This window comes from Channa argus, chromosome 14 (genome assembly GCF_033026475.1).
Source record: "Channa argus isolate prfri chromosome 14, Channa argus male v1.0, whole genome shotgun sequence".
Classification (NCBI taxonomy): domain Eukaryota; kingdom Metazoa; phylum Chordata; class Actinopteri; order Anabantiformes; family Channidae; genus Channa; species Channa argus.
This window is the reverse complement of record NC_090210.1, coordinates 6331475-6353340: the sequence shown is the minus strand read 5'-3', so window position 1 is coordinate 6353340 and position 21866 is coordinate 6331475. Positions and strand designations below refer to the sequence as shown.

Sequence of the window (21866 nt, the reverse complement as noted above, 5' to 3'; positions counted from 1 at the left end):
ACCATAATAATTGTTGCATTACTTGTGCAGTTGCTCCAGTGCATTTCTTCTCACATATGGCGTTGTACAGAAAGAACAGGTGCATAGCACAACATCTTATGGATGTGCAACATTTGTAAAGCAGGTCTACATCTAATGCAGCGTTATCCCATGTATCAAAGCGGCTGAAGAGGATTACGCCTCTGTTGCCACAGAAACTTAGTGACCAGTGGAAAGAGAGTAGAGAGGGGTGGGGAATCCATGAAGGGAGTAAACGCAGACCGAGAGGTGATTCATTCAGACACGCAGATAACCCTTCGCCCACAACGAAGACATTGTTTTTTTGACGTGACACAGGTTTTTAAAAGAGTCCATCCAGTCAGTCACCATGTTGCACCCTTTAATCATCGGCATTGTGACTGTAAACACCTCTCTAACCGTCATCTACTGGACCTTCCTCCTGGGCGATGCCTACTTCAAGTGGCTGATGGAGCCAGAAGACAAACCCAAAAAAGAGGTCACCCCAGCCTGAGGGAATCACAGTCAACATGGGCACATGTGGCTGAATAACTGAGTGTTATTTTTATTAGGATTAGAACAGCTTTCTGTGGAGTCCAATTTCTGCTTCCTGTTTCATTTGAAGACATTTGGAATCCCACTGTTACTAAACTGAATAGATCCTGCAAGTGGATGAGAAAGAATTTATTCTTTCAGGTAAAGTCTGGCATTTCCCTGCCACAAAAAAATTACATATAACTGCGTGTTATAAGATCTGTGAACTGTCTTGTTGCAGTATTTGGGGCTCACATTTTGAATGAGCTATTCAAATTGCACCATATTTATGACACATCCGATGATGTTAAATGAACTGTTTTGCTGTCTGCTGAGTCAGTGAAAAGGTGGTGACGGAGGTGACAACCAAATCCTATCAAGGATTACTAAAGAAGAACACCTCAATACTGATACAGATTCCCTTACTTTCCAGACAGCCTCACCCTGAGACATATGCATCAGCCTCACATCACTCTTCGGTTTTTAATATCAAGACATCATTCTTAACATCTCAACATGGGGCACGTCTTCTACTATGGGATGCACCCGGTCTCATGGTTCATTCTCTTTGCTAATATAGTCGTCATCATTATCGAGTGGACGTTTCTCCTTACTCGGGTTATCCAACTTTCCAAGCAGCCAAAAGTAGATGGAGCTACAGCCTAGAAGAAGCAGACTGTTTTCTACTAGGTGTTAGATCAGAAGAACGTAAAGAAACTCAAATCAAAGAAAATAGGCTGTGCTGAGAATACCTCAGAGGATTAAAATGCATTTTAGGATTAAATTTACTCGCCCACTTATTTGTGGAGAACAATGATAATGGTGGGTTTCTTGTTTTGCTGTGAAGCAGCGGCAGGTATGGTAAGCCCTTCATTTGCATGACCTTAACCTTCTGCTGTGTGTTTGTGGTTGTTTTCAGTGCTGCCTGCTTACAACATTTAGAAGTCCTTTCACTCACAACTCAAAAAAGGAGCTGAGGAGCTGTTTCAACACTTGATTAAAAGGTAAGGAGTTGAATTTCTTTACCCTCATACACCTGCAACATATTCATTGCATCGTTTGTTCCTTTTCATCTCTAACATTTTCTCAAAATCACGATTCTTTCATGCGTTACATTTGATGATGTGCAGTTTTCCGACCCATGGGGATATTTATTGCTCACAAAACTCAGATTGCATTTTGAAATATCACCTCATCCCTTGTCGAGAAGCAGGAAGTGCACCATGGAAATGTAAATTAGTGTCACATCAGTAAATTATGTGACAGGATATTTAGAGAAAATAAAAAGTGGATCTGCTGTGCTTAAGACGAATTTCAAGCACTGAATATCCATAAAGTCCTTCTAGTTCTAAGCCCAAAGAAGGTGGGGTTTATTGTAATATGTGGATCATATATATATATATATATATATATATATATATATATATATATATATATATATATATATATATATATATATATATATATATATATATATATATACGCTACATGCTTGTGGAGTACCATAAGCCTCTTTGGCATATTGCTGTCCACCTTTCCTTGCTCATATCTCTAATCCCTGCAGATGGAAAGCTGATATTACTCTGACAGACTCAATCCTATTATCTCTGTCTGTCCTATATTCACCTCTCCTGTGTCTCACCCTCTTCACTGCACTGGAAGTTTGACAGAGGACCCCTATCCACAAGACTAGGAAGAGGGATGCAAGGATTTAGGTCTAGACTAAAGATTAGGAGAACTGGCATACTTATGGCATCAGATTTTTCTTGTCTAGTGAACTACATTTTTCTGTCAGAGACATTATTTCTTTTGGAACCATCTTGACGTTACCATCTGTCATTCAATCCTGCCGCTTCTTCTCTTTTCACAACATGTTACCAGTCTTTTAATGCTCAGCTTTTCTCCCTCCCCCATTCTGATATACCTCTGTCACCCGTCTTTTAGAGTTTTCACAGTGTCGTGACAGAGTTTGGATCTGCAACGAGATGATAAATCTGTCATCACCCAGAAACAGCCTCAAAGTTTCGCCACATTCTTTGACTATCCTGTAAAGAGAGTATCTACTTGTCAAAACTAAAGCTGCTAAGGCACAAACCAACAACCACTCATGTCCCAGAATGCCTCAGGAGGAGCTGTGCTCCTGAAACTCACACGTCCTGTGTTTGAACACCGTCAGCTCCTCCAGGTGTCCAAAAAGATGGAGGAAGAGGCCTATTTCTTAAACTACATCCCCCCAGCGAAAGACGCTATAACGCTGCCGTGCAGTGTGGTCTATGTCCTGGCTGGGGTGGTATTGGTTATAGTGGCCACTTACGCCATAGTGGGACACCTGATTAAAGATCTGATGCATGACCTGACAGGTAATCCCAAGAAAAAACACCCTGAAATGATGTCCTCTCTTTTCCATCATGTTCCTTACTCTGGTGTCCATGTTTGTGGCGTCCTGAGTCTCTTTTTTCCTTCCTGACCGTATAAAGAAAGGATGCATCAGCATTTTATCCTTTGCTTTTTTCCCCCTTCTTGGGTGAACATGTTTGCATGCAAAGGTCAACCACCAGTGTTATATCATTAAATGGTATAAGAGTTCAAATTTGAACTGCCACAGAAATATCTTACACTTTCAGAAAGTTTAAGGGCAAAGACATGCTTTTAGCTAAAAACATCTAATGCCACATTTCTCATCATGCAATAGAATTAGCTTGGTAAATAAATACGTTATAATTGGCTGGGTGCCACAGTAAGACATACAACTCCCTAGAAAGCTTTGGATGTCTTTTCACTCTTGTGTTTTATCTCCTCATAGACTGGATTCTTGGCCCCAAACCAGTTGAGGATGATTCAGAGGAAGGGGGAGAAGAAATAGAAGAAGCCCAGCAACTGAACGTTTGCATCAAAGCTGATACAGAAACACAGACTGAGAATGGAGAAGGAGGATGAAGGATGGCGCCATCCATCCACCCCTCCTCCACTGAGAAGCAGCACAGCATCCTTATACCCCATTGAAAAAAGAACATCTTTTCATAGCCTGATCCTTATGTCACTTCCCTTTGAGTTTAAACCTCAGTAGTTTTTGCCAGCTCGTTTCAGGTCAGTGATCATTGTTGTCTCATTGCTCTTTGTAGTCATGCTTGATGTAAAGTATTTTTGTTTTATGTAAAGCAATCACAGTTTGTACTTGTTCCAATATTACTTCTATTATTTCATAAAAATGTAAAAAAAACATGGTCCACGTTCTCAGTGATTTAACATACATTGCACATTATCACCATTTGCTGCCCAAACAATTTCCAATGCTGTAAAGGTCAGTTGTGCAAACAGTAAACATGTTAATGCAAATTGTAAAAAAATGACCACCATATATTTTTAGTCACAAAAAGTGAATGTACAAATTTTAGACCTTAAAAAGACTTGTCATGGAATGTCAGGCTCCTCGATAAAGCTATCAATAAAGAGTTGTTAAAATGCTTATGAATTGTCCTTTCTGCGTATGTTCTATGGTTAAAAGGATAATATTCATGTTATATCACACATTTCTATGATGTGTTTTTGACTCAAACATGCAGATTTCTTGTTGTGGTGTTGGAAAAAGCTTTCCCAGTAAACAACTCAATAATACAACAGTCCTTTTGTGTCCTGTCTGCTTTTATTAATCCACCTAATACCTGTTTGTGTCAAGGGCAGTGACCTTCTTTGTAAATGTCAAGGATTATAGGACATACGCCATATTTAGCACTGCTTGATAATGATATTACCACAAGGATGATAGATAGATAGATAGATAGATAGATAGATAGATAGATAGATAGATAGATAGATAGATAGATAGATAGATAGATAGATAGATAGATAGATAGATAGATAGATAGATAGATAGATAGATAGATAGATAGATAGATAGATAGATAGATAGATAGATAGATAGATAGATAGATAGATAGATAGATAGATAGCTTGTACAGTTGTTGCTCTGACCTTGAGTACCTCAAGCCACTGCAGTTAATCTACTTTCCATCTTGGTAGCACCACATGCAGACAGAGATGGAATGTGTACAAGAAACAATATGAAAAATTCATCAGGGTGAGACACCGAGTTGTGCATTTTGTTTAACTTGGACAACGCACCTAGTGTAGAAAAACACCTGGTGAATTTTTGTCTGCCTGTCTGCTGTTTGTATCCTCAGTCTCTTGGTGTATGTAAGAAGCAATTAGTTGTTTTTTTTCAGATATCCTGAGGCCACATATTTGAGTTTAAATTGGATAATAAAAAAGTGTATGAATTCAATACGACGATGACGCTGAGGTAGTAAGAGGATTTCTGACTGGCAGCACAGTTCTTAAGATTAGCACTTTGCAATGGACGTACCAGTGGAGAGCTTGAATGTTCAATACAAGGAGGAAGATGGGACTGTGTTTTTTGAGTCGTACGTACCCCCCTCTCGGGATGCTGTCCACTTGCCTACCTATGTCCTTTACCTGCTCATGGCTGTCTTCATCGTGCTGTCTGTTCTTTATGCCATCACTGGTCACCTCATCAAAGATCTCATCCATGACTGTGCAGGTTTGTTACTACTCTTCAAAAAAAATGCCTGTTTCACTGTTAAATATCACTCACAGGGATTTTCTGTCTTTCTGGGTTCCAGACTTGTTGTTTGGGGAGCAGCCAGAGGAAGTGGTGGTGAACTATTGTCAGGCCAAGGATAAATTTATGGCAGACTGGTGCCCAGAAACCTCACCTGAGTTGGAAGCAATGGCCCGGGCTGAGGAGAACAAGATAGTTGACAGTGACTTTAAGAAAGCCCCTGCCATCTGGATCCTCTCCACAGAGCCACAGGGCACCAAGACAGGACCCCGTGTTATGTTTGGGAAGAGGACTTACTGAAGACAATGAATGAGGAAGGTGGCATCAGATAAGATCTTTGCTGCTGATGACAGTGTTCTACATATTAAATGGCTGTAACAAACTGTTTTTCCTGTAAGGCTGTAAGAATAGAGGTAGCTGTATGTAGGAACTGAAAGCCTGAGTGGTCTAATAGAGACATCTGGTGTCTGTTGAGGCATCTGCAGCTGATCTGCAGCATTATCTAGAAATGCAATGATTAATGAATTAATTAACTTATTTTATAGCTTTGGATTATATATTGGTCTTTTTGCATAAACTAATATACACTCTGATCTACAAGAAGGATTTGTAGAGATGTAAAGTTTCATCATAGATGTCAAAAAAAGCCAATTGTATAAATAGTTACACCATTGCTGTTTCTTTTCATTTTAATAACTAAATTACTTTATGTTCTTAATTTAATATTTATTGCTCACTTTCATTCATGTTTTATAAAAGACTCAGATAGAGGTCCACATATTTGGAGCTATATAAAGTTAATAATGTTGAAATGTTCAAAACATGTCAGCACTTAATGTTTTCAGCCATTTCTGTATTAGAACTTACTGAAAACTCACTGCAAAAATGTAATCTATAGGGAGACATGTTTAGATGCAGTGATAATTATTATTATCTTATATACAATTTAAGTTGTGTGGGGTTGTAGCTCAGTTGGTAAAGGCAGTTGTTCACAGACCACAGGGTCAGTGGTTTGATCCCCGGTCCCAGCTATATGTCAAAGTGTCTCTGGGCATGACACTGAACCCCTAACAGCCCGTTTCCATCCCCAGCTGTGCAGTGCCGGTCCAAATCCGGTAGAAATTGGGGAGGGTTGCATCAGGAAGGGCATCTGGGGTAAAAACTGCCAAATCAACATGCAGACAATGATCTGCTGTGGCGACCCTAAACTCACGGTATAAGCTGAAAGGACAAAAAAATAAATAAAAATACAATTTGAATTGTATGTGAACAGGAAATGTGCAAATCCTTCATTTAGCTGGTGTATTAAATATGCTTTATGAGCAAAATAACTGTCTGTGTGTTTTTCTTTTTAAGGCACAAAAATGAAAAGCAAGGAAAATTTTTACTATAGGTCCATATACATAAAAGATCAGAGATGAACTCATTACACTTTACATGTGTGAGAAAATGCTAAGAACAAGCTGTATGATGCTGAAAACGTGTCAGTTCACTTTTATTAAATAGGCTGAAACTATAGCTAAACCATAACTGTTCTCAATAAAAACATTAAGAAAAAATGTAAAACACAAAGTCTATGTCTGTATGCAATATCAAGTCGTTGGATGACAGAAGATACAGAACCAAACCATCAGAGATTCACCATAAAGATCTGACAAAGGTCAAAGTTCGGCTGCTTAAACCCACACAGCTGCACAGAGGCACCATGTACACAAGAGTTTATTGTAAAAACCAGTCTGTATTCTCCAGCTGATCAGGCAACTCACTGCTGCTTCAGCGTATACAGAATATGCCAAGCATTGCAAAGGGACTAAATGGCAACCAAAGCCCAGGGGAAGGCGCCACGGTGGACTGGCCCCATTGCCCCCACAGAAACACATTATTGGCTGATTGGACTGAAGAGGCTTTATAGGTGACAAACCATCTTCCAATAAAGAAACAGAATATCTTATCTCCTCTACAGATATAGGTTTTTTATATTTATATTTATATATAAGAGTAATAGTTTTTCCTTTTTGTTTTGTCTCAGTCTCAGCTAGGGTCTCACTTTACTCAACCAAAGCTGTGAGTTACATTTTGAGGGACACTTTCCACATTGGTTCTGTGGCCTCTAACAAAATTGACATGGCTGTAACTCTCTTCACATCCTCTCTCACTGTAACTGACTGCTAAAGCAAACATGATATTATCTAGACCCCTTGGTCTACTTAACCCCCCAGGGCCAGACCACAGAGTTAATGTCATTATCTTCAAACAGATAAAATGATCAGCAGACTCAGAATTTTACAGTAACTATTAACTTTAGAAAAGTGACTGGATACTGTATCAACTAACACCTATGGTCAGTTTGTGCTTGTTTGCTTTGAGTCCACATTTAAACTCGACTTTTTAAAATCAATGCACCTAATTATAATTCTATCATACTTCACATGAGTATTTCAGATTGTCTAATTTATAGCTGTGCTCACTGACAGCACATGTCACTGTAACTGTCTGGTTTATTAATTTAAACTAACGAAAATATAATCTAACATAACTGATGTGGTGTGTTAGTCGAGCAAAATTCAATGTAATTGTGCAACAACTAATTGCTGTTAAACTATTTATTTATTTGTAACTAGATTTATCTGATATAACACAAATACCTTTATTGAGTGTCTAAATGCAGGACTTTTTATCGTGTGTTATGGCTGCTTCCAAACGAAAGGATCCTCCACCACTGTTGTTTTTGTTCATATCTGAAAAAGTATTTATCTGCTGGTAATTTGCCCTTTGAACCCTAAAAATATTACAACATCGGCTAAAGATCACTATAGAGAGTGAATCTGTACAACACCAATGTTTTGCTTCGAAAATCATTATGATCAGATCATCATTTTTTTGACTCATGTATCCTTAGGCGGTGTTTGGCACATCATATTCTTGCTCTCAGCTCATCTGGTTGTGGCACAGCAGGGGCTCTGCTCCGTGGGAGGGGGCTCTGTAGCATCCTCACACACACCCCCTCCAAACCCGAGCTGCGTGCGGTGCGTTGGCCGCGCTGAGGACGCGTTACTGTGTGGTGTTTCTTAAAATGAATAATGGACGGCTGGTTTGAAGGCAGCGGCTTACTGGCATGGATGCCCGCTGACTGAAGGAGAAGGCTTTATGGATTTCAGCTCATTGTCGCCGGAGCAAAACTGGGGAGAGTCTGAGAGGTGAGGCGGCAATTCAGCGACCATGAGCAGGGGGGCTGGCACCGAGGGCATATTAAAGATTGGGCATATTAAATATAATCCGTGGGTTGTGCTGCTCGAATCACGATTTCTGTTCACGGTGCCGTTAATTTGTAGTCGTCCAACCCATCTCAAAGCTGTCGTACATCCTGCGGTGTAACGGCCCTCTCTGTCCACGTAAGATGGGGTTGTATTCAGCCCCCTGAATACCTCATAGATCGGTAGAAGGCTACAGCTGTGCAGGTCACGGTTAAAATGGCTCTTCGATTGTCAAATTGAACCCAATGTCTGTATTTTTCCCAAACAACATGCACATTGGGGTTTTCTGGTGATAACATGAGCATGGACGCGCTCCGGGAGGCTAATTCTGGCCTACTTGGCACAAAGGAACATGAATTGAGATACAGTAGCAGATATTTAATCAACTTAAACGTCTATTTGGACAATAAGGCCAGGAAGGCTCCTAATATTACAAACCCTAAAGTAATAACCAAGCTCAAATTCCTTCATACAATCAGGTGCTGAGGCAACAAGACTAAATCATTCAGAGTTGTCGCACTGACAGATGAACGGATGAGGACACGGTTTTGCCTATGAATATGATCTGTGAATTGTAGAACTGCTACTTATATGAATTTAGCTTCTCAATCTGCGCAGTGTGTCATATGTAGGTTACTGGATCAACAAACCACTCCCACACACAGGCACACTGAAACCAAAAATTGACCACGCCATTGATATTTGCTTTAATACGTTAACAAGAACGGAATTTGTGACTATGATTCACTGATCTTCACAATAATGCAGCGTGACTATTTCCCACCTGCGAATGTTTAAGCCTCTGGCATGCAGCAACTGTCTTTACATTTTCTGACCCCGCAGCTGTCAAAGGAATTTACAAAGCAGAGACTGGCGCACTGTTTAAGCAAAGTGGTCGGTGTCTAATGCTATATTCTCTGCACTTCATATTCAGTTGTCTTAGTGAGCTTGACAGTGTCTAATGAAAATGTGCGTGCATGGACTATAATCAATTCATTATCACTGTGATGTATTTCACTGATTGGAAATGTCCGACAGGAGATAGTTGAAAGGCCAATTTGAAATCCGGTCCTTCCAAATCTCCTGCTGGGACCTGCTGATAGACCCTCAGCCTCCTACAGAAGTGCAAATGAAACCACAACAAAAGACTTTAGTGGTTTTGTTATAGCACAAAGGGCAATTTTATATAAAGAGTTAAAGAAAAAGAGAGATTGTCGCTTATTTGTGTGATATATTTACACCCACAAAACGTATGGTTTTGCATATAACTTTTACATGTGTCTTGTGTGTTGTATGTGATGACAGTGCTTCCTTTACATTTCTTTGGACAGTGCTGTAGAAGACAACATCTCATCCAAGACCTCAGATCACATGACAGGTACAGTACAGCTCACTGTGTGGCAACACCCCAGATGACTTGGCCCCTGAATGGTTGCTCCTGTTTTTCTTCTTGTTAGATCTGTGCAGTGATGAAACAGACAACTGTCCTCCTCTTCAGCTCCACACACTCAAGCAGTTTGAACAGGTGAGAACATTTATTTTGAATGAAGAGCTTGATGTGAGTGACAGAACCCTGGCTTTTGGAGATCAGGAACGCGAGCGCTGCAGTGCCCCCTTGTGGATCCTTGTTTTGCTACAAGATACAGTATAGGCCTATCAAAGGTAGTTTACCTTTGATGCTGCATTCTCCCTGTGCTTTCAGGTTATCATAAACTGGGATTGGCATAAACATCATCTGGGATTAATGTTGTTAAATAATACACAGAAAACTCCGAATCCTCGTGGGGTTTGAATCAACCACTTTAGTTTTTTCACTGGTCTGTTGCATTCTTATTGTGTATTGTGCAAGTTATATTTTACGAAAAAAGAGTATATTAAATATACTTTGATGTTCAGTGATGTGATATTAATGACACAAATTCAAAATCAAATTATACTACTGAACTCGAATGTTTTTGAAGACACTGGTTCCCTAAGAACTATAGGATGAATGTTGCTGATTAACCATAAACTTGAATTTAAAAATTATTAAGAGGATGCAATGTGTAATACAATAAAAAAAAAATCTGAAACATCAGAGTAAGCAGCAGTATACATTCTGCAGCTGTTGTAAATGTCAGCATTATTCAACATTATTATATGCTTTTTTATTGAAGTTGGTTGCACATCAATCCAAGCTTGGTGATGGTGACTTTTATTGTTCAACAAAATAAATGTAGTTTGAAATACTTGGTGGTTTAGGAAGGGAGTAATAAATGCTGTCATCTCCATCCATTGTTTGTAAATAGATGGTATGTTCCCTATGATTCAGAAGAGTTAAGATTCAACCACTGGAGATAATTAGTTTTGTTAGATCCACGGTTGAATCAAACCTTCAATTTATTTGTGGGTGCCAGTAAGGTTGGAGCTGGTGCAGTGCTTATGCAGGCTAATGCAAAGGGTGTTGACTGTGCCGTAAGTTTATTTTCCAAAAATTTTAAATCAGATAAGCTGAATTATTCTATTGTGGAAAAAGAAGTGTTGGCACTTATTTGGACATTGAAGCACTTTTTATGCTTGGCAGTGGAGAACATCCTTTATTGGTGTATACGGATTCTAATCTGTTAACATTTTTTCACTTTCTGCAGAACCCAAATCAACAGCCTATGCACCGGTATCTTTTTCTGCAGCCATTTCATTTACAGAAACAGCTGTGAAAGGAGCTGACAATATTATGGCTAATGCCATGTCACGTGCCATTCCTGAAGTTTAAACTGGAATGTGTCTTCTTCTTTAATGACTCAGTTCCACTCTGTCAATTATTTTCTGCTCGTAAATATGCTTCCTAGGTACCAAGGTTGCTGAGGGAATTAGTTGGCTTGTTAGGTTGGTTGAACATTGTTTACATATTGTACAGGTTTCAGTTGCAGGAGAAATTCATGTTAGAGTTTATCAAAGCTGTTGAAAAAAATCGACAAGAACAGAACGGTGATTAGTTGTGGGTTCCTACCGTGGACCCATCTTAATGGGAGGAGTGTGAGGACACTGTAACCCTGTGGGTCTTCCTCTTTTCCTCCTCATTTAGCTGGTGGGTGGAGTTTAAAGCCTGGTTGCCTGCATCTGTGGCATATGGGCAGAGTCTCTAAAAAGGCATAAAAGACAGCCATTTTGAGGCTGTCTCGCTCTCTCTAGCATCATTCTCAGTCTACCTCCTTTGTTTGCCAGTTTGCGGCACCTTTTCAACTCACACCTACCACCATATTCCACTCATCCATGCATCACATTCACTACTGAATTTTGCTCGACTAACAAATCCCATCGCTTATGTTAAATTATATTTTTGTTAGTTTGAGTCAATAAACCAGTTTATTCAGTATAAAACTTTGGGTGACCTCTCTTTCCAAACATATCAGATATACCATTCACTCCATTAAGACCTGTGAACATTAGAAACATACATCCCAAAGAAAACACACCTTACAAACACAATGTCAGTGAAAACCTGCAGTCATCTGAGTGTCTCCATATCCTACTCTCTATATTTAAAAAGCTTCTCATTAACAAATGGCAGTTTAATTCTAAAGGCAACAGATTAAAGAAATGCATTACGAGAGCAATTGAAAGCAATTAAATTAAATTTTGAGCACATGCTTTCCTCCCAAGAATAGATGACAAGATTAGTACCACTCTCGTGTCATAAAAAACTCAATTGTAAGTGATGGATTGGCCAGACCTTAAACAGAAAATGGTGACACAGCTCTCTGTCTACTGAAACAGCACTGTGCTCTGTGACCACTGGTTTCCTGAATGTACAGTAAATCCCTTTTCTGTGTCTTTTCTCTGTTTGAGTACTGTATTTATCTAATTATACAAAACTGTCCCTGTACAGTAATTAGCAGCTCCCAAAAGCCACTCCTTGGCGTTAGCTATATGCAGTGTGGTAGCATTTGCAGCTGTGTTCTTTGTTTTACTTAGGTACCCAGACTGTCTGACACAGTATCATTGTACATTGATTCAGAAATACAACACACTTTCTCTCAGTACACACCTCTGTGCTCCTTTCCAGTCGCGTTGATGTTTCAGACACTGATGAAAATAAAACACCAATCAAACTAAAACTGTCACTAAGAACTCATCACCGGTGTTAGTTCTGTAATGTTGTGGAGTTGCTGCTGAGGCCTCTATAAACAGGAGGTGTCACCAGACGGTCACGAAAGCTGAAGCAACTTTTTAATAAACACACAGCACCAACTCAATGTCCCTTTCGTGGCTGCCGCCTCTTGAATGTGTCACTTTGACACCTGAAATAACACATTCCAACATATACATATTTGCCAGAAGCTCACTGCTGTTTATTTATCTGTGATAAAGAGCTGAGAAGTGAGTGTGTGAGAGGGTGGGGCTGTAACATGTGTGGAGTTTTAAACATATTCTGTGGACATGATGTCATCTTTAATGTTAGGAGACTCCTCTTGGCGCCTCTGAATTATTTAGAAACACCATGTAATGTGAAACCTGAATGGGCACGATCACTGAATGCGTTAAGAACTAACAGTGATGTAGCAGTGTGTGTAGGTAATTACAGACACCTCTTGCATTGGGCATAGGTCAGGAAATCGGATTTTTCCTTATTGCAGTTGCTTTTATTATGTAATCAAATAAAAGGTACTGAGAGGATGTCTGTCTCTTTTTGTTTTTGGGGGGGGTTTTTTGCCTGTCTATCTCATCTCCGACCGACAGACGAGGATTCTCCACTCTTTAAGATTCAGCAGACCTCACTATTAATAGCACCGTGGCTCAGAACTCCCATATCTCTAATTTCATCCAACATCTTTCCACTCACCTGTCGGTCCCACTGCCATCCACCCTTCAGATTTTATTTCCCTTCATTTGGCAGTGATGTGTCTGATTTTGAGCACATTATAAATTGTTATGTATTATTATGTAACTATAACATATTTGGTAAATTAAGAGTGGGACAAATCATTCTTTTGTGAAAATATACTTGTAGAAACTATGGAAAAAGATATTATCCCATTTTTTCAGTTTGCTGAGTCAAATCGACATTAGGTGGGTTTAAGCCATTAAGCCAAAAAACACCCAACCAAGCTGTCAGATTCACTCTAATGTACTTTTTCATGTCTAACATGTAAACAAGTTTCATATCCTGTAGACATAAACAAAAAATTGGCATTCATTTGTATCAATTGACCCCAAACAGTGGTCTGTAAGTCCACTATATATATCTTTGTTTTGCTCTCGAAATCAATAATTTGCACAACCATGTTACTTTTAGCAGCGCAAGAAATATTTAAAAAATATTTTTTGATTGTGCATACCAGAACCTTTAATTTATTCTAGGTAAGAATTCACATGTATTTGGGGAAAAATGAGAGACCCTTTGCTACTTCGTGGAAATGCACTGCGAGGTGTCATTGTATTGTCTCTCCAAATAGAAACAAAGCTCCAAGACAATAGACATTTGTGTTTTGTAACTTGATTAATGTGTTAAATAAATGTATCTACTTAGTCAGTTATTACAAAAGAAACTGATTCATTTATATAGCACTTTAAAACCAACATCCTTATGATTGAGTTCTTCATATACACAAAATAAAATCATTAAAATAAAACAAAATAAATAAAAGTAAAATTAAATTAATCACAAGGAATAAAGACAAAATACAATGCAGCAGACATAAAACCATGTCAAACTACCAGAGTAATATTGAGATTGTTAGGTCTATAATTCAGGAGAGAATCATTTAGATTTAGTCAGAGTTGTGGTTAAGATAGAGGCAGGTTTGGTCTCAAATGGACTCAAATCGAACCCTTTTTTTTCTCTTCATATCCCTCAAGTCAGCACGGCTACTTTGCAGAGGGGTGCGATTTCCCTTCATATCACAAGTGTCTGTGAGCTGTGAGGCTTTTGCCACCCTCCCCCCACACTCCATCCCTCCTCCCCTGGCAGTCTGAAATTCCAGGGATGTCTCCTCCTGTAAAACAGGCTCTTGTCCTGTCCCTTACCAGATCAGAAAACACCATGGAGCTGACATGGTTGCATCTCTGACTATCCGGGCTGCAGAGTCACCCTCTGCACTGCAAACGCCCCATTAGAATCTAGTGTGTGTGTGTGTGTGTGTGTGTATGTGTGTGTGTGTGTGTGTGTGAGTTTATCCGTTAGCTTAATGTGTGGTTTTGCGGATGATATTCCAGCGGCCTGTTAGAGTTTGGGACACCACTGTGTAAATAGTGTGTACTTTTTCAGGTGTAGCATTATGCTCTTTGGGAGAAGGAGGTAGCACACCTGATGGTTACTGGTCTTCAAAACAAGGACATGCTTTGATAGCCGCTGTACTTAAACACGGACTCCGTATTTCCCCACAATATGGAGAAGTCAGCGACATCTGTTCAATACTGACCTATGAAGGACATGATAGTCAGTGTCGGTGCTCTTTGACCGTCATGTCTAACGGTTACCGTACTTTGTCACAGCACCTGAATGACCTGAAGAAGGAGAACTTCAGCCTCAAGCTCCGCATCTACTTCCTGGAGGAGAGGATACAGCAGAAGTACGAGGAGAGCAGTGAAGATGTCTACCGCACGGTAAGTGATGCAGCGCTCACTGAGGGCATGAATGAGAATCTGTATGAGTGGTGATGAATGGATTATGAATGAGGCTGTAAGTGGTATCTCTTTAGCTGATAAGAGCAACTAATAGTCACTAGTCACTAATGACAATTAGTGAATTAGAATTATAAATTATTTGGGCCTTTATCATTCATGTGACGTGATGTTTATCATAATAGTGTATTGAGCTACTGCTGTCACACTGACGTGGTTGTTTGTTTTAAGTGTTTTTTTTAAGATATGACTGCCACAGGAAGGATTATACATTAATTAACTTTTCTCTTAGAAAATGTTGTATGATCCTCCTTGTGTGTGTGTGTGTGCATGAATCTCAACTGTTTATCAGGAATTTATACTGTTTTCCTCTGTTTCTGTGGGACTTGCTTGTGATTTTATGCCTTAAAGCAAGAAGTAAAAAAACAATATCCAAAAAAAATATGTGGTTAGACAGAAGCCTCACCTTAGCGCAAAACACATGAAAGCCTGTTAAAAAATAAAACAAAACATGGAAATGTTTTTCATGGTTCATGAAAAATATAAGGTAACTGAAAGTTGACATAAAATCTGGAAATATTAAATATTAAAGTACTTTAAACATACGATGCTAAATCCACGCTTCATTAACGCCGTTACAAGTAATTTTGTAACAGCGTTACTTTGTAACAATAAGTTCACTTAGACACACTTGGCCATTCATTTTACGTGCCAGTCATATTCAAATGTAATACCAGTACATTCACTGCAGTGAGGATTACAAATTTGTATTTTGAACAAAGAGGGCACTTTAGTGGAAACGTAATATTTAAAACATTATTGAAATCTGTATTGACTGAGAAAAGGTAGAATCAGTTTGCCTCAAGTTTTGTCAAATAATTATATAAACAGCAATGGAAATTGTATTTTCATTTGTGCTCAGATATTCAGTACCTATCTGTACTGAAAGGTATTTTGTGAAATAAAAACTTTTTTAGTTGTTCCATGGTGACACTGGTTTTCTCAAACAACCAAAAAGATAACAAATGGATTTTAAAAAACAGTTTTAAAAATATTATTGCATAATAAATGTCAAAGAAATGGCCTCAGCCTAGCTTCTCAAATGTGAGTATTTGCTGCTTCTATGTTTTCCATTGTTGTAAACTGTCCTTTGGAAGGATGATGAACAAAACTGCTGTGATGTCATTTTGCCTGGTCTTCTCTGGGTTAAGTGTAAGTTTTCAGGTTAAGGTTAGAATTAATTAGGGTTTAGTGTGTTTAGGAGTACATTGTGTGTCCTCACAACTATGGGAAGAGTATTTGTATGTACTTGTGTTAAGGTGACCAGTTCAGCTGTTGATGTTTTGCAGAACACAGAACAAAACCAATATCTTTCTTCCTTGAAACCAAATCCCTTCTGATAATCAACAGCTAAAGTTAATGGCTGCTTGATCCAGGTGAACAAGACCTGATCATTGTACCACTTATCCTCCACGAATTCTGCATACCAGCAGTGATTAAGTAAACCAATCCCACGTTGTGGACTTCCAGCTGGATGGCAGTGCTCCTGTCCTCTCTCCAAAGCATTTCAGTGTAATACAGTAAAGACTGGTGTGTTGGTCCTGGGCACATAGTGATCCCTCTCTGAGCCTGAGACCCTCTAAATATAGAACAGGCCTGAGAGCATTGATTTATGTATCACATATATTGAGTGTCCATACAACATGACAAGTGTCGGTGTGTTTCTCTTTATAATATGGTTTCTTACATTAGCTTACTATATATCATGTAAATAAAATACTATGTTTAGGTTGTTTTTAGAATGTAAAAAAGACAGCCATCATAAGTTCTGGTTTTATTTGGCTAACAATGCAAACGCAAGGACAGGAGAAGACTCAAAATGTTTAGTATTTTTAGCAAATGTTAGTGATACTGAAGTGATCCTTATATACAGCTTCAGTATAGAATGAAACAGATTGAGAGGGAGTTCTCATTAGATGAACTGAAGCTTAGTGATTGAACATATCAAAGGGTGATCAGCTGTGGTGTTGCAGGTACTGTACAGTATGCTCGATAGCCCTTAGATAGATAGAGTGGTCATCTTTGTCCTGCACTGCCTGGTTATAAGTGTATCTGTTGCTGAGGGCCAGCAGACCAATAGCAGGTGCACTGTGATGGGTGTCTATATATAGAGCTGGGGATGGGGATCAAGATGGGTAAATGTGTCTCTTGCTGGAAATCAAGTTCTTGGCAAGCACACAGGAACAATTCCCCCTTACTTGTTTCTTACATAATATAATATTTGATAGTTTGTCATTACTATATGAAAAGCATGTCCACTTACAAATAGTATACTGCAAATCTTTTAGTTGGAGGTGGACTACTGTGTAAGATGCTACTATGTACAGTAAGACACAGTATTAACTACCATAGGTGCTTAATCTGGGACTAATGCAGGTCTGCGCAAGTATGACAAAGTTCTAAAATGAAGAAACGTCTCTGTGAGTGTTATTGGCATATGTAAATATTTTTAGACAGTGGATGTCAGAAGACCTGGACAGAAGGCACTAAACCATCTCCAAAACAGAGAAAAAATGAAAGGGAAAAAGGAAGAAATGATAGATGACGTGAAAAGGACAGAATGGGAGCTAAAATGAGTAAAAAAAACAACTGAAAGTGATTAAAGTTGTGATTAAAGTGATAAAGAGAGCAGTTGTGTGATCTGAGTCCTGTAGACAGACAGATAAACTGTCCTCTCCCTCTCTCTCTGGGGTCAGAATGGAAAGAATGGGCTCCACATTCACACTCTTTAAATCCTCTGTCCCTCTGTGGAGCCCTGCAGGTAAACAAACTGTGGAGTTTAGCCTTTGGCCCAACGGGTGAGTATGTGAGCTGCCCTGAATTCTCTAGCTCTAAATATAGCAGCCATGATAACACAGTCAGATGTTCTGTACTGATGATACAAAACACCAGCCAGCACAGACTGAGAGATCAGGTATTACTCACATTATGGGAACTCAAATCTAACTACACAGTCACGTGTGAGGACATGTATTTCCTTGTGGGGACAAGATGCTGGTCCCCATGAGGAAATAACTGAATGTTACTGTGATGACTTGGTTTAGGATTACTGTATGGTTGGGATAAGGTTAAAAGTTGGGGTGAGGGTCAGGTTAAGTCAAGAGTCAGATGTGGTTAGTGGATTCAGAAAGTATTTAAATCCTCTTCACTTTTTTCATTTTTGTTTATGTTGCCGCCTGATACTACAATTCAAATTAATTTATTTCTCATAATTCTACACATAGTACCCATAAAATACCCATAATGACAAAGTGAAAACAGAATTTTAGAAATGTCTCTAAATTTAACAAAAACGAAAAAACAAACCTAAAATATTTCATTGGCTGAAGTATTTATACCCTTTGTAACAACACTTGAAAATTAGCTCAGGTGCCTCCCATTTGTCTTAATCGTTGTTGAGAGGTTTCTACACCTTGACTAGAGTCTGTGGTTAATTTACCTGTGGTAAATTAAATTGATTATACATGATTTGGAAAGGCAGACACTTCTCTATTGAAGGCCTCACAGCTGACAATTCATACTGTATCAGAGCAAAAGCCATGGGGTCAATAAAACTGCCTGCAGAGCTCAGAAACAGGCACAGATCTGGGCAAGGAAGGAACTTCTGGTGGAATCCCACCTGCTGTTAAGGTGCACATCAAACAAGGAACAGTTCTAGGGAAGGCTACAAAAAAATTATGCTGCCCTGCATTCTGAGGTCAGAATGGTATTCACATTCGCTGTGTTTAAGTAAGAGAGGGGTTTAGTAAAAGAGGTGAACAAGAACCTGATGGTCACTCTGACTGAGCTCCAGAGATTTTGTGTGGAAATTGGACAAAGGACAAGTAGTACTCAACTGAACAGGGTTTTATGGCACAGTGGCTAGACAGAAGCCTCACCTTAGCACAAAACACATGAAAGCCTGCTCAAACTGTGAGGAACAAGACTCTCTGGTCCAATGAAACCAGGATTAACCAGGCCTCAATTCCATATGTTATGCCTAGAGAACACAAAGCTTATCACCTGCCCAAGATGGCAGAAAATCTCCCAATGCAGATAAACAAAGCTTGTTGTGTCATACCCAAAAAGACAAAGGCTGTAAATGCTCACATAGGTGCTTCAACATAGTACTGAGCATAGGTTCTGAATACTTGTGATTTATAAGACATTTGTAAAATTCTGTTTTTACCTTCTCATTGAACTAGCAATTCAATCTAGCGATATTCTCAAAAGTGTCACTTTATGTTCAGTACTTTAACATGTAGTGGGGGAGACGATGATTAAAACATTTGACAATACTGTAAATCGCAGCCTCATAAACAATTATTAAGTTAGTGTTTTGTAGTAATTAGTGTTTTGCAGAAAACGTTTACTTGAACACCTAATGAAAGCTTAAAGAAAAAAGGTTTACTGGTTTTATTGGCAAATGAATGCTGTAAAGATGTGTCATAAAAAGTAAATTGACTGACTGTTCATCTGTTTCAGAACATCGAGCTGAAAGTGGAAGTAGAGAGCTTGAAGCAGGAGCTCCAGGAGAAACAGCAGTTTCTGGATAAAGCCCTGTAAGTTCAAAACTTTTATTAACAAATATGTGTTGTTAAATTCCAAAACGTTCTCTAAATAAATTAAGATGTGAACTTTGTCAGTAATTATTCATATATGTAGAAGTTCTCTGTCTAATTGCAGACTACACCAATCTGTGGATTATTTGTATTGTGTACCTTCAAAAACAGGTGTAACATGATGACATCCATTCATTTAATAATTTTTTCTTCTGTCACACAGACATTCAAGCTGTAAACTGTATGCTGTATGCTAACAGGTGGACGTTTTTTCTGGACTGCGTATGGCTGCATTTCAATTTCACGCACTACGTGGTTTACATGACTTTTATTTGACATATTGTGAAAAGTACATACTGCAGTTAAGTTTTAACGTAGCTGCTTAAAATAAATCATGATTTATGACCTTTACATTGGTACAGTTCATCAGTAGCCAGCTGTTTGAGTGCTTGCTGTTCTCTCTCTCTCTGCAGCAGAATAGGTCTGACTGTCACCACAACATAGTTGCTTTGACATAGTTGCTTCTTTGTTTGAGTATCACTGCTAAATACAGAAAAAAAAAGAAAATGACACAAAAGAAACAACTGTTAAGAATCATTTATCGTTAGTATAAACTGTGTACTGAATCATGAAGATGGGATAAGGTTTAAGCTGTCTGCATAAACTGAAGGTCCATTTCATATAATGAAAACTTGTCCAAGAAAACAGACATTTGCTTTACTCAGACTGAATCAAAATATCCCAGTTATTTGAGCTGTTGCATGTGGTGGACAGTGTTAAAAACGTATGTAGAGAAGGTCCAGAACAGGACTCATGGCGACAGAGTGGCGTGTGCCATTCTTGGAGCAGGAATTTTGGGATAGGGTCGTTGACTCACTAAGTGATATAGACAGATGCTTGTGCAGTTGGAGTCCACATCAGTGAGGAAAACACTTATGTCACAAGCCATTTAGTGTAGAGTACAAAGACGTGTGTGAGGAATTTTACTTTTCAGATTGAAGTTTAAAATGTCCACGTTTACACACACTTTGACCAGTGTTCTTTTTCTATCTTTAACACTATCCTCTGGTTGAGCTCGAGATTGCAACAGGAAAACGGATCTACAATTGTGCATATGTTAGGTCATTCAGCATCATCTTTGAAAGAGTATTATACACATTCATGTTAACTATGGCAAGAAATTCACACAATTTGGGGGGTGGGAATTACTTAATCTCTGCTATAAGTGGAAGAGTGTTGGGTGTCCCATGAGTACTATAGCAAACAGGAACATGCTGACATATTATGTCTTGGCTCTTGCTAATATCTCTGTTATGTCCCACTGCTGACCTCTCTGACTACATCGTGTGCACCCATGAACAGAGTTGGTATGGGCTATATTCAGTGTGAGACCTGATTGATGTGGTGATGAAGTCTGATTCTCCTCTTTGACAGCACAACAGCAGAGAGCTTGACCAATAACAATGAGGCAGAGCTGCAAAGACGGTGTCAGGAGAGACAGCAGGAAATTGACCAAATGCAGCAAGTGCTTGAGACCAAGATTCAGCTCCTGCAGGAGGTCTGTCTTCTTACACTTTCAGTTTCTTAAACGGGCAAACAGGTGCTTCATACTTACAAATAAAAACTGTTTTGCTTTTTTTGTGTCTTGCAGGAGGCTCAGCTGGCACGCAGTGAGGCTGAGAGGATGGCCTCTCTGGCTGGATCACACTCCTGCACCTCTCTCCTCTCCCTAGACACCCCCATGGAGGCTATAACAGACGATGAGAGACCCCCTTACATCCTGTCCCCATCAAACACCAGCAAAGACAGGTGCATAAAACATCTCCTCAACTATTCCTTACTGTCCATTAAAAAACAAAATCTATCTCTTAGTGGCACTGACTACACCTCTGTCTATGTTAAGATTAATAGAGGAGCTGACTAAGGAGCTTCACTCCAAGGAGGCCCTCATCACAGACCTGAGCAGAGACAAGACAACCCTGACACTCAGGGTGGGAGAGCTGGAGGGACAAGTTAAAGAGCTGTCTTCATCTCTGCTGCAGAAAGACAAAGATGTTGAGGTACAAATGACACTTCAAATACAAATGACAATCTTCTTTCGGTGACAACTGACTTAAACAATTTTCTTCAGAGCAATCGATCTCTCATATGTGTAGTCAGTCAAACTGTGAATTTTCATTAGCCTACTTATGGTGCATACTTCTGGGCCACCCTCTCTTTACTGGTCAGACCTATGTTCTAGAAAGATTGTCTTCAAGTGTCATATGGACATTCCTCATTCTTATTTTAACAGCTATT

At 39.2% G+C, this 21866-nt stretch overlaps 1 protein-coding gene and 1 long non-coding RNA gene across 4 annotated transcripts in view; both read left to right on the top strand.

Moving 5' to 3' along the window:
• Positions 1-237: 237 nt before the first annotated feature.
• On the top strand, positions 238-4154 carry LOC137098449 (uncharacterized). The gene is made up of 3 exons (XR_010910612.1): positions 238-693; positions 1451-1535; positions 3335-4154. It is a non-coding gene; the product is annotated as an uncharacterized lncRNA (long non-coding RNA).
• Positions 4155-8105: 3951 nt separating this feature from the next.
• LOC137140617 (myomegalin-like) overlaps positions 8106-21866 on the top strand; it is a 42635-nt gene continuing 28874 nt past the window's right edge. Inside the window, exons 1-8 of one of the 3 annotated variants that reach the window (XM_067529007.1) lie at positions 8106-8307; positions 9696-9742; positions 9822-9889; positions 14839-14949; positions 19492-19568; positions 21003-21126; positions 21220-21377; positions 21472-21628. In XM_067529007.1, coding sequence (XP_067385108.1) covers positions 8258-8307; positions 9696-9742; positions 9822-9889; positions 14839-14949; positions 19492-19568; positions 21003-21126; positions 21220-21377; positions 21472-21628 — 792 coding nt within the window. In that variant the 5' untranslated portion in view covers positions 8106-8257. Of the gene's footprint in view, positions 8308-9669; positions 9743-9821; positions 9890-14838; positions 14950-19491; positions 19569-19803; positions 19851-21002; positions 21127-21219; positions 21378-21471; positions 21629-21866 lie in introns of those variants that run through there. The other 2 variants (XM_067529008.1, XM_067529009.1) reach the window with 2 other exon arrangements.